Below are 13110 nucleotides of genomic sequence, written 5' to 3' on the forward strand. Positions count from 1 at the left end.
GAGACTTGGCCAAGACAGTAAGAGATGAGAGTAAAATTCAGGACAGTGAGATGAAGTTCCTCAGGAGGGTGGTAGGGAAGACAAGGAGAGACAGAGTAAGAAATCTTGAGGTCAGAAAAGAAATAGGGGTAGAAAAACTGAGTGGCAGGATGGAGAAGAATAAATTGAGATGGTTTGGGCATGTTATGGAGGAGCAAAGGATACCAAAACAAGTGTTGGAGGCTGAGATAGAGGGAAAGAGGGAGGCCCTGAGCAAGACGGATAGACTGTGTCAAGAACAGTATGAGAAAAACAAGACTGGACTGGACAGGAATACAATTACTGAAGAAGAGTGGTGGAAGGAGAGGCAACGGTGGAGAAGTACCATCAACAGCCCAAATTGACAGGAACTGGACAAGGGGAAATGAAAATGATGGCTAAGGTACCATTTACTAATGAATAAGATTGATTGAATTTGGAACACTCTGAGAATAATGTCGAGTGAACAATTAAGAATCGTTAGTTTTTGAATGAGGTGATTGCATCATGGACCATTGCTTCTCTTAGCCAATAACATGCTATGAAAGATCATGTGCCATATAGCAAAAACAGTACAGCTTCTTTACCCATTGCCTGCCTACTTCTCTTGCTTCAGAGAAGCAGAATACTTTCCCTATTTTCAAGCAACTTTTGTAAGAAACTTGTATGCTTAACACTTGTTTTATTTTTGGCAGCCATTCTTGTTGAATTCTTTAGTTCTTTTTCCGGGTTGAACCATGTTGTTGTTTTCTGTACATTATGTGCAGTTTGCCGACGTTTTGAATACATTACAGTATTCTTTGTCAAGGCGAGAAATACCCCTACTCTATCAGAGGTAATCAGTCTCCCAGGCAGTAATTACACTACAAGAGTGGTTCCTGACCTTGGTCTTATATATCCTAGCCTTTCTGGCTGATGTCAGCCCCTTGGCTGTCTCGAGAGAATTCTGGAAAGTATGTGTCACAGCCAAGTAGTGGGACTTGCCCGCGCTGTTATGTAATTGGAGGTTCATCCTGCGTGTTTATGTTGTGGTCTCTATATCTTAATCTATGTATGATAGGCATACAAGAATTGCTGATTTTATGTCGTTCTTCTAAATTCATATCATTCAGGTGTTTCTTTTCAGTTTCCAAGGGACAGCTACTAGGATCTTGGGTCTTGTCAAACGATATTCCGTGTCTTGTTTCGTAAGAATGCTTGGCTACAGCTGAAATATTTGTGTTTTGGTTCTTGGTGTGGCGGATATGTTCTTTATGGCAGGTAGAGATCGGATTTTTGAAGGGAGGAAAAAGGTCCATTCAACACTCCGTGTTCGATGTCAGCATGTGAAGATCTTTGTTGACACAGTTGGTGTTTACTCCAAAAAAATTCATTGTAACTTACCCATAGACGCAGAAAAGAGATTCAGTTTACTGTGCCATCTAGTAGGTCTAGAGTATTATTATTAGCGGAATTGAGTGGCTCAGACGGTTGAGATGCTGAGCCCCTGACAATAACTTGGCAAGTTTGATCCTGGCTAAGTGGTATTTGAGGTGCTCAAATACATCAGCCTCGGGTCGATAGATCTACTGGCGCATAAAATAACTCCTGCAGGACAAAATTCCGGTGCTCAGCATCTCCGAAAACCTTTACAAGTACTGTGTAGAAATGAATAGAATGCAAGAATGAGGAATGTGGCTGCAAGCACTAACTTCCTGTTTAGCACAGACAGATCAGCTCTTATCTGCAAGTATCTGCTACACGAAAACATTGACTCTCACTTGGCAGTGTTTAGCGTCTCACATGATCTAATCAGGTATGTGAACACTCAGAAGAATTGGTCTGATTTTTCACTTAGTCGATCAAAATAATGCTTTGCCACAACTGGTATTCCTCGCACATATCACATTACAGAATTAACAAGAACAAAAGTCTGCAATATTATTGGCTAAATCTTTTGCAAGCATTATTTCAGCATGCCATGAAAACCAGGATTATTGCCTTGAAACTTCCAGAGATAGAGTTGGAGATAAAGGTTTAAAGTTCATAAATTCGATATAACATATTATATCAAATCTCAAGTTGATAGTGCTATTAGTTCATGGGTAAGGGAATGTATTTTGAGGGGGGTGCCACTGCTTTGATATGTTTGGGTTTCTAGTGAAAGAAGCACTGTTAGTAATGATAAAACATACCAATTTGTTTTTTTCTTCATTTCTTTTTACAATTTGCTGTAAGTCGCACTGACATAGGTAGGCCTTATCGTGACAATGGGATAGGAAAGGCCTGGGAGTGGAAAGGAAGCAGCCGTGGCCTTAATTAAGGTACAGCCGCAGCATTTGCCTGGTGTGAAAATGGGAAACCACGGAAAACCATCTTCAGGGCTGCCGACAGTGTAGTTCGAACCTACGATCTCCCGGATTCAAGCTCACAGCTGCATGCCCCTAACTGCGTGGCCACTTGCTCGGTTACCAAATGTAGGGTGAAACATTATTTAGACAGACATTTTGAGTTCCAGTATTTTGATGTACATTCTTTTTGAATTTCATTGATGTCTCATTACCCTTGACGTAACACTCATCTCTTAAGAAATCAATTGGTTTTTATCCCTTTAGCGTCATATTTATCTATAATAGTAATGAATCCATAATAATTTAATAAAAAATCACTATCATATATGAGATAGGCCTATGTGACGTTATACTTTTTTCTTTCTTTCCTTCCTTCTTTCTAACTTTCTTAATCCATTTACCCTCCAGGGCTGGCTTTTCCCTCGGACTCAGCGAGGGATCCCACCTCTACCGCCTCACGGGCAGTGCCCCGGAGCTTGAGACTTTGGGCCGGGGGATACAACAGGGCAGAAGGACCAGTACCTCGTGCAGGCGGCCTCACCTCCTATACTGAACAGGGGCCTTGTGTAGGGCTGGGAAAATTGGAAGAGGTAGGAAAGGGAGAGGGAAGGAAGCGGCTGTGGCCTTAAGTTAGGTACCATTCCAGCATTTGCCTGGAGGAGAGGTAGGAAACCACAGAAAACCACTTCGAGAATGGCTGAAGTGAGAATAGAAACTCTCTGCACTCAGTTGACCTCCCGAGGCTGAGTGGACCACTTCCACCCCTCGTACCACTTTTCAAATTTCGTGGGAGAGCCGGGAAGCAGACCCGAGCATTTGGGCATGGCAGCTAATCACACTAACCTCTACACACAGAGACAGACATATTATACTTTATGGAAGTAAATATACAGTGTACTTATTTTTAATTTATTTCAGTCAGGTTGTTTAATGATATGAAATGAAAAAGTATGAAAATACATCATATAATTATTTCCTCTTTTGTGATTTAACATAAGCAATGAAATTCTGTAGACATTGTGGGTATACTTATATTGAAACTTCTCTTGAGATGTGAATAATAACAACGCACATACTTCATCATTATCGACTGTTATGCCTTTCAGCATTCAGTCTGCAAGCCTCTGTGAATTTGCTAAACACCACCACAATCCTGGTTATTTGAAAATAATTTTTTTGGTTTACAATTTGGACGTCACAGCGAGACAGATAGGTCTTATGATGATGATGGGATAGGAAAGGTCTAGGAGTGGGAAGGAAGCGATCCCATTCATATTTTTTGGAACCTATGCCTCTTTTTAATATTAATAACCTCTCAACGCATAAATACTTTCCTATTATTATTTACACATTTTACGCCCACATTAGAGCACTTAACTCAATACACTTGAGTTAATTTCTTCTTTTTCTTCCCCCAGAACTTTCTCATCCTCTCCCACCTGGAAGCGCTGTTCAATATAGTATATTGTTTCCGTTCAACTGTGCTTTTTTAATAATGATTCACGATGAATACTGTCGTATGCTTTTTTTAAAATCTACAAATGTGATGACTAGACCTTTAGTTCGAACACTTTGGTGCTTCATTATCCATTTTAAACTAATGATTTGATCTGGACAGCTTCTATTTTTTCTATTTGCTTAACGTCATGCCGACACAGATAGGTCTTATGGCAACGATGGAGAGGAAAGGCCTAGGAATGGGAAGGAAGCGGCCGTGGCCTTAATGAAGGTACAGCCCCAGCATTTGCCTGGTGTGAAAATGGGAAACCACGGGAAACCATCTTCAGGGCCTGGACAGCTTCTACATGGTCGAAATCCTCCCCGATATTCTCGAAGTTCTTGGTCGAGTTGTTCTTGGATTCTGGTGTATATAATCTTGGATAAAATCTTGTATGAATATCAAGCAAGGATATCACCCGATAATTATTTGGATCAGAGCGATCACCTTTCTAATGCAGCGGGTGGATTATCGCTGTATTCCATTCCTCAGGAAGCTTCTCCGTGTTCCAAATATCAATGATGTATTTATGTAGGTTCTGAATAGTCTGATCATTAGCATTCTTCCATATTTCTGCTACTATTTGATTCTCTCCTGCTGCTTTGTAGTTTTTAAGTGCATTAATTGCTGTTTTAACTTCATTGTAAACTGGTGGTATAATCTTTTGTAAAGGAGTTTTATTTTTTGGGTTAGGGTCAAATTCTAAATGTTCCACAGGATCCTCACAATTACGTAACTCTTTAAAGTATTCTGCAAGGATCTTAGCATTATCTTGATTATTGTGTGCCATTTTTCCATTTTTATTTCTTAACATACGTGTGGGAGGGGTAAACTTAGATTGATATTGCTTGTTTTATGTTGATTGAAAGTTTCCTCTAATGTGTTAAGCAATTCCTTTGGATAGTTTCTGTTAATTGTCCTAATTTCTTTAGCTGTTTGTCTTCTGGCATTAATCAGTTCTTCTCGAGATTTTTCTGTTTTCCTCTGTTGATCATTTAACCATGCCTTGTGCCTTGCTTGAATTGCTTTGTCACATTCCCCGTTCCACCACGCATGTTTCTTTCTCCTTTTAATTGGAGCAATTTCTTCAGCTATGGTTTTAAGTTTGTTGATCATCGGCTCTAATTTGTCATTTAAAGGTGTTTTGGATCTCTCTAAATATATTTTATTATTTATTAAGTAACTGGGATCATAATTTCTCGTTGTTTTGAGATGATGACGTTTGTGTTTCCTTTTTGGTGTTAACTTGATTTTTATTTTTGAGATATAATGATCTGAGTCAATGTCTACCCCACGGAGGACCCTGACATTATAAATTTCTTTATGATAATCTTTATCCATAGCAACATGATCAATCTGAAACTCTCCCAATTTTACGTTAGGGCATTTCCATGTCATAAGTTTATGTGGTCTCCTCATGAATCTGGTGGTTTTCAAAATGAGTCCATGATCTGCACAAAGTTCAATTAATCTTTGGCCATTTTTGTTCGTTAATTTAAGAGCTGGCCATTTTCCTACAACTGCGCGATTCTTCTTTTCTCTGCCTATTTTAGCACTGAAATCTCCAAGTAAGATTTTTATATGCTCATCAGGGATCTTCGATAATATGTAATCAAGTTCTTCCCAAAAGTTTTGAACTCCTTCTCTATCTTTATTGTTTTTGTTATTAGTTGGTGCATGGACATTTATTAAAGTATAAGTTTTATTCCCTACTTTAACTGTTAGAAGTGCCATCCTTGAAGAGTGTGAAGACAAATCTTCAATTGAGTCTATTATGCTACTATGAACAAGAAAACCTACACCAAATTGGGGGACATTCTTCATTACTCTTTGTCCTGGAGGTCCTTTATAGAGACGATAACTCCCTGATTCAACTGGGTCCTGGTCTGTGTTCCTAAGTTCTTGTAAAGCCATTACTGAAATCCCATGTTGGTCCATCACAGAAGTTAAATGTTTCAACTTGCCCACCTTACTTAGTGAATTAATGTTTAATGTTGCAAAATATGAACATTTTCCTGATTTGTTGAACTTAAGTCTCTTCTTACATTGTTGGGTTTGTCCACTGTCTGTCAGCTGTCTGTCGATTGTCTGTTGGGCTTCCAGGCACTCCGACTCGCCTAGGGCTTCTACTTGACACCCAACTGATTCCAAGTAGAGTCTTTGTGCAGATCCTTGTTGTTGTTTGTCCACACCGGTGGATTTATTCATTAGAAGACTCATCAATGATTGTCTGATCTTTCAATCAAAACATTTCTGACCGAGGTCAGGCTTTACAACTCCAGATGTGATCTGGAAAGGTGATTAATGAATTATGAATTGGTGATAAATGAAACGCTACAAGTTCATCCTAGTTGTTCAGGACTGGGAGTAGGCATTTCCTCCATACCCTGCAAACGTTTTGGTTTTCCCGCCAATACTCGGGTAGCTGATTGCAGTGGTTTCCCACTGGGCGATGGGGTCACCACGTCCCTATGCCAGAATACCTTCCTATATATATAAACATTCTCAACTGGATCCTTAGCTTGTCAATACATTGTAACCATTCTCTTTTCTGGTGTTTTAATATCACATAACCTTCCTTAACACAACAATGTATTCCCTATATATGCCTTCTGAATCACACTGACTACATTAACATGACATTGCTACTTAGAATATAATTCACTTCCAACCTATTTTTATATTAAGAACTACAGCATTGGTTATGGCACAATGAAACTTACGCTGAATCTTGTCTGTCCAGTAGTTTGGGATTTGCTTATATGTTAAAGAAGACTGCCGGACTCCTTATAAATCGATCTCCAGTGAAATTACTTGTGAGAATATCTAGCACTGGTTATTTCTCTGACGACTGAAGCGGTACCACACCTAACTTTCAATCACATGAGGTCAAGACAAATATTATCTACTAAATACGTATATTTTTATTAGAAACTTATGTTATTCCTGTTGCCTGGGGACTGGCCTCCTACATCTCTGAGCGACGTCCATGGTTGGTATCTGGCCCTGCTGTCATCCACGGTATGGGATCATCTTGGTTTGGCTCGGGTCGTCACGTGAAGTCCACTCCCTCATCTTACAGTTTTGCCATGTTGCACTACTCGGTCATAGAATCATAAAATACAATGGGAATCAGCTGACATAAGACAAACATCTCCAAAGCCTTCCAAGAAATTAATTCATTTTCTTAATGAAGTGCTTGGTTTAGTCTCTATTATATCAGATTCTTCATATATCTGCTGCCTTCACAAATTTTATGTGGGATATTCTTCTCTTTAGTAGATCTTGGAAAGGTTAACTGTACTGCGATCTATTTCTTCTTTACAGCCGTCTCAATGTCTTGGCATTTCGTACCTAGTTGGTCTTCCCATCTTGCTACAGATCTGCGTTGATATTAAGTATTTCTTACATATCTTTCATGATGCCTCGTGTTGAATTAATAATTCAGCTTCGCTATGGTATTTTATTTTAATATTCTTCTTTTCTTGATGCTATTTGGATATTAAATCTGTAGCTTCACTTCTGTACTTCTGAATACAAAGATTTCCAGTCGATATTTATTTCAGTGTTAGCTCTCTTCAACAATTCGAAACTCATATTTTTTATATACACCGCCTTCATGATAATGTCTATTTCTGTACGCTATTAGCCTAGACTTGTCAGATTACTATGACATCTCAATCTGCTTAATTTCGTCGCGGATAGTTTCATATACTCCTACTTGACTGAAATAGTTCTTCTCTGAATACTTCAATGGTACAGTATTTTAGGATTAAGTGAAGTGCGATGGGAAAGAGAAGGAGAGCTTTTATCTGGAGATTACAAGATGATTTATAAGGGAGAACACAGGCAAGGAGGAGTAGGACTATTGTATAGAAAAGTTCTAGTTAGTAGTATAATTAAGGCGATGCCTGTAAGTAATAGGGTACTGGCAATCAAGATACAGAGTGACCCTGTTGATACAATGATCACTGAAGTGTATATGCCTACAACGGATGCAGACAAGGAAGAGGCAGACCGGATTTATGAGCAGATAGAGGAGGTGTTTGAGGAGAATGGAAAAGGTCCAGTAAGAACTGTGATGATGGGAGATTAGAATAGTGTAGTGGGAAGTGGAAGACAGAGTAATGTGGTTGGAGATTACAGATCAGGGAGAAGAAATGAAAGAGGAGATAAGCTAATTGATTTATGCAATAGCCTTGACCTTTGGATTGCTAACACCTGGTGTAAGACCATAAACGGAGGCTGTATAAATGGAAGAGTCCTGGTGATACAGCCAGATTTTATTATACTCAATCAAAGGTTCAAAAAAACAGCATCATAGTGGCTAAAACAGCAAGGAGTTCGATGCGGAGAAATCAAAGGAAGATAAGCAAGCAAGGAATAATGAACAAACACTGAAAGATGACATCAAGTTTAGAGGAAAGTAAGGAGGTATGGACGGAATATATAAAAGATCTATATGATCATCAAGCTGATCATGGAACAATGATACTGGAGAATGAGCAGAATTGTAATGAAGAATCCAGATGACCAACGATAGGAAAATGGGAAGGGGAGAAGGCAATCCAGGACCTAACAGAAAGAAAAGCCATGGGCTGTGACCAGATACCATCTGAAGCATTAAAGGCTTTACGGAATGGAGGAATAGTTTGAATGACCAATCTGGTGAACACAATATACGATACAGGCATTTGGCCAGATCTACTTAGGACCATTATGGTTCCCTTACCGAAGAAATGTAATTGTCAAACAATGTAAAGACTGTGGGACAGTTAGTTTTATATGTCATGTTACTAAGGTAGTGAACAAGATAGTGCTGAGAAGAATAAAAAAGAAAGTAGAGGAGGATATGGGAGATGACCAGTTTGGTTTTAGAAAGGGAAGAGGAACCAGAAATACAATTGGATGCCTAAGGATGATTGCAGAAAGGATGTTAGAAGTGAATAGAGAAATGTATATATGTTTCATTGATTGGGAAAAAGTGTTTGACAGAGTGACCTGGTACATTCTGATGAGGATTCTGAAAGATATTGGTGTAGACTGGAAGACAGAAGACTGATAAAAGAGTTATACAAGAATCAGAAGGTGATGGCTAGAGTAGATGAACGTGAAACAGAAGAAGCGGGTATCGGAAGAGGAGTGAGACAGGGATGTTGCATGTTGCCAGCTCTGTTCAATATATATATGCCGAAAAACTGTTACAGAAGAGGCGTTGTAGTCGGAGGAGAATCAATAAAGACCATAAAATACGCAGATGATGTTTCGGTATTGGCGGAATCAGAAAAAGATCTGCAAGTCATGTTGGAAAATACTGAGTGGGCAAAGAGTTCGGAATGAAGATAAACGATGGAAAGACTAAGGTGATGAGAATACAAAAGGAGGAGAGTGCTGTTAATATAACACTAGAAGGACAAAAATTGGAACAAGGAAAATCATTCAGATATTTGGGAAGTTTGTTGACATGGAATGAAAGCTGTACAGAAGAAATAGGAAGCAGAATATCAATGGGAAAAGAAGCTTTCAGAAAGGTGAGAGGGCTTTCGACATCTACGGCATTTAAGACATTTAAGAAAGAAAGTGTTTTGTTTGGAGTGTAGTGACATATGGAGCTGAAACATGGACATAGCTGAAACATGGACATAAAGAAAGAAAGAAAGAAACAAACAAACAAACAAACAAAGTATTTGGAAAGTTTTGAAACATGGTTGTGGAGAAGAATGGAAAAAGTGAAGTAGATAGATAAAGTAAGAAATGATGAGGTGCTAAGAAAAGTAGGAGAGAAGAGACGCCTGTTGAAAACAATAAGGAGAAGGAAAATATCCTGGTTGAATCACATACTATGTAGAAATTGTCTTCAACAGAGAGTGATGGAGGAAAAAATAGATGGAAGAAAAGGAAGAAGGTTTGGAATTTTAACAGATGTCAAACAAGGGAGAAGCTATGAACAAATGAAGCAAGATGCTCAGGACAGAGAATCATGGAGGCTGTCCAGTTGATACCTGTCTCAAGACAGACTCACAGAAGAAGAAATCAGACGTTTTGTTTCACCAACATAGCACATTCCGCAGTTACATGCAATGTGGTATATTCCAGGAGCCTGTAGTTCTATTGTGTCTTTTACTGGTGATAGATAACGGGCTAGCTTCCGGTGTGATTTATAGATGGTTTTTATGTCGTATTTATCCAGTATCTTGCCGATCCTGTCGGTAGTGTTTCTAATGTATGGAAGAATCGCTGTTTTGGGGTGAGCCAGTTCTTCTTTCCCGCTGTTTTCTTCTACGGCGCCCTTTTCTTTGTTTTCTTCTGATTTTCTAAAGACCCGTCGGATGTTATTGAGCGAGTAGCCATTTCTCCTGAGGGTTCTTGTTTGGTGTTCTTTCTCTTCTTCGAGGTGTTCGGTGTCTGCTAGCTGCTTTATGTCGCACCAACACAGATAGGTCTTATGGCGACAATGGGATAGGAAAGGGCTAAGAGTGTGAAGGAAGCGTCCCTGGCCTTAATTAAGGTACAGCCTCAGCATTTGCCTGGTGTGGAAATGGGAAACCACGGAAAACCATTTTCAGGGCTGCCGACAGTGGGGTTCGAACCCACTATCTCCCGAATTCTGGATACTGGCCGCACTTAAGCGACTGCAGTTATTGAGCTCTGTGTTCTGAGTCTGATATTGCTATGGCCCTGTTAAACAGTGATGTTAAAACAGCCTACTTTTGTGGTGGGTGGTGATGAGAAGAGGCATGCAGGTACCTGTCTGCATGTGTGGGTTTCCCATTCATGTTGCATTTTACTAGGACTTCCAGGAATGGTAGTTTTCCATTTACTTCGATTTCCATGGTGAACTGAATATTTATGTGAATAGAGTTGTGATGGTCGAGAAATAGCTGCAGGTTATTGCTCCCGTGAGGTCAGATCACAAACGTGTCATCCACATAACGGAGAAAACTTTTCGGTTTCAGGGTAGATGTGGCTAAGGCTTTCTGTTCAAAGTGTTCCAATTACATGTTTCCTATTATTGGAGAGAGCGGCGACCCCATCTGTCTGTTCGTAGAACTCCCTGCTGAAGTAGAAATAGGTGGCATTAAGCCATTCTTTAGCTAGTGTTGACAGGTCTTCTGGAAGTTTCTGATCTAATAGCAGAAATACTTCTGTTAGCGGCACCTTGGTGAAAAGTGACGCGACGTCAAAACTTACTAATAAGTCCGCTCTTTCGATTGATTTGTCCTCGTGGAGTTGCATGAAATGTCGGGAGTCACGTAGGTTTCAGTTTGTCCTGCATGTGGCTGAAGTAGTCCTGCTAGGTAACGGGCGATATCGTGCGTCGGAGATCCTATAGCGCTCATGATAGGTCGCAGAGGTATGCCTTCTTTATGGATTTTTGGGAGGCCGTACAATTTAGGAAGCATTGGGTCCGAGGAAATCAGTTTCTTCTGTATTTCGGCTGGAATACAAGAATTTTCTTCTTTTTATTTCTAGTCCGTGGAGTCTATTCTTAATGCGGTTGGTAGGGTTTCTTATTTTCCTGTATGTAGAATCTGTGAGTAATCATTCTATTTTCAGTGTGTAGTCGGTGCGTGTCATTATCACTGTAGCGTTGCCTATATCTACGGGCAAGATTATTGTTTCCGTATCTTGGCGTAGTGTTTTGAGGGCATGAATTTCTTCTTTGGTCAAATTTGGTCGATGGCGAATTTGTGGTTCTCAGTGGACATGATATATCCTGTCTGATCTCTTCTGCAGATTCGATAGGGAGGTGTCTGATTGCAATTTCAACCCTGCTAATTTCTTTTATTTTTTGCAAGTTGCTTTTACATAGCTCCAAAACAGATAGGTCTTATTGCGATGAAAGCGACAGGAAGGGACTAGGAGTGGGAAGGAAGTGGCCTTAAGGTACAGCCGCAGCATTTGCCTGGTGTAAAAATGGAAAATCACGGAAAACCATCTTCAGGGCTGCTGACAGTGCGGTTCGAACCCACTATCTCCCAAATACTGGCTAATTACTTCTTCCACTGGTATCCTACTAGGAGCTACTGCATAGTTGAGTCCTTATTTTCAAGGCTGAAGTAGTAGGTTCACTGAGTGGCTTATCTGCGAGATTAATACATTCTTCTGCAGTGAATCAGATGGTTTCGGATTTTGTTTTATTAGGAGGCGGTCAAATTTCTTGTTTTGTTTGGCACTGGCTAGATCCAGTGTACGCTGAGATTGTGTGTTGCTAATGCTGTCTAACTTGGTCCAGTCATTAAGAAAGAGAAAGTGCTGGCAAGTTCCAAGTGTAGGTGAAATAATTTATTGTTGAGGTGGTCCAGAGCCTGTCTGGTGTCCCTGATCCGTTCCCTGAGAAATTTCATGCTGGTTTCATGAAGAATACTCTCTGTCTGTCGGGTCTTGGTGTGATATTTCAGTCTCACGCATGCTTGTATAATGCTGTTGTCTTTGCAGCATTTCAGAAAGGCGAGTCGAGCCAGGTAGTTACTCATCTTCTTTCGAAGGTTGTCGAACTGCTTTGAGAATATCCTCCCTGTAAAGGTTACGTACCTTAGAAGAGAAGTTTCCACGGTGTGTAGAATTATTTAGTTCTTTTTCCGGGTTGAACCGTGTTGTTGTTTTCTGTACATTATGTACAGTTTGCCGCCGTTTTGAATACATAGCAGTATTCTTTGTCAAGGCGACTGATATACCCCTACTTGATCCGAGGTAATCAGTCCCCCAGGCAGCAATCACACTACAAGAGTGGTTCCTGACCTTGGTCTTATATATCCTAGCCTTTCTGGCTGACGTAAGCCCCCTGGCTGTCTTGAGAGAATTCTGAGAAGTATGTGTCACAGCCAGGTAGTGGGGCTTGCCCTCGTTGTTATGTAACTGGAGGTTCATCCTGCGTGTTTATGTTGTGGTCTGTATGTCTTAATCTATATATGATAGGTATCCAAGGATTTCCGATTTTATATCCTTCTTCAAAATTCATATTGTTCAGGTGTTTCTTGATTTTGATAGCCCCATGAATTTTCCTTTCCAGATTCAAGGTATAGGTGCTATGATCTTGGTCTTGTCAAATGATATTCTTAGGAATGCTTGGCTACAACTGAAATATCTGTGTATTGGGTCTTGGTGTGACGGATGTGTTCTTTTTTGGCGGGTAGAGATCAGATGTTTTGTTTCACCAACATAGCACTTTCAATGTGGTATACTCCACTAACCTGTAGTGCTATTGTGTCTTTTACTGGTGGTAGATAAAGGGCTAGCTTCCGGTGTGGTTCTTCTCATCAT

At 40.0% G+C, this 13110-nt stretch overlaps 1 protein-coding gene across 1 annotated transcript in view; it reads right to left on the reverse strand.

Moving 5' to 3' along the window:
- LOC136872674 (golgin subfamily A member 3) overlaps positions 1-13110 on the reverse strand; it is a 224370-nt gene that overhangs the window by 119830 nt on the left and 91430 nt on the right. Inside the window, exons 8-9 of the mRNA XM_067146489.2 lie at positions 4579-4606; positions 2750-2775 (exon numbers count right to left, since the gene is read on the reverse strand). Coding sequence (XP_067002590.2) covers positions 2750-2775; positions 4579-4606 — 54 coding nt within the window. The remainder of the gene's footprint in view (positions 1-2749; positions 2776-4578; positions 4607-13110) is intronic.

The sequence above is a fragment of the Anabrus simplex genome, chromosome 1 (assembly GCF_040414725.1).
Source record: "Anabrus simplex isolate iqAnaSimp1 chromosome 1, ASM4041472v1, whole genome shotgun sequence".
NCBI lineage: Eukaryota > Metazoa > Arthropoda > Insecta > Orthoptera > Tettigoniidae > Anabrus > Anabrus simplex.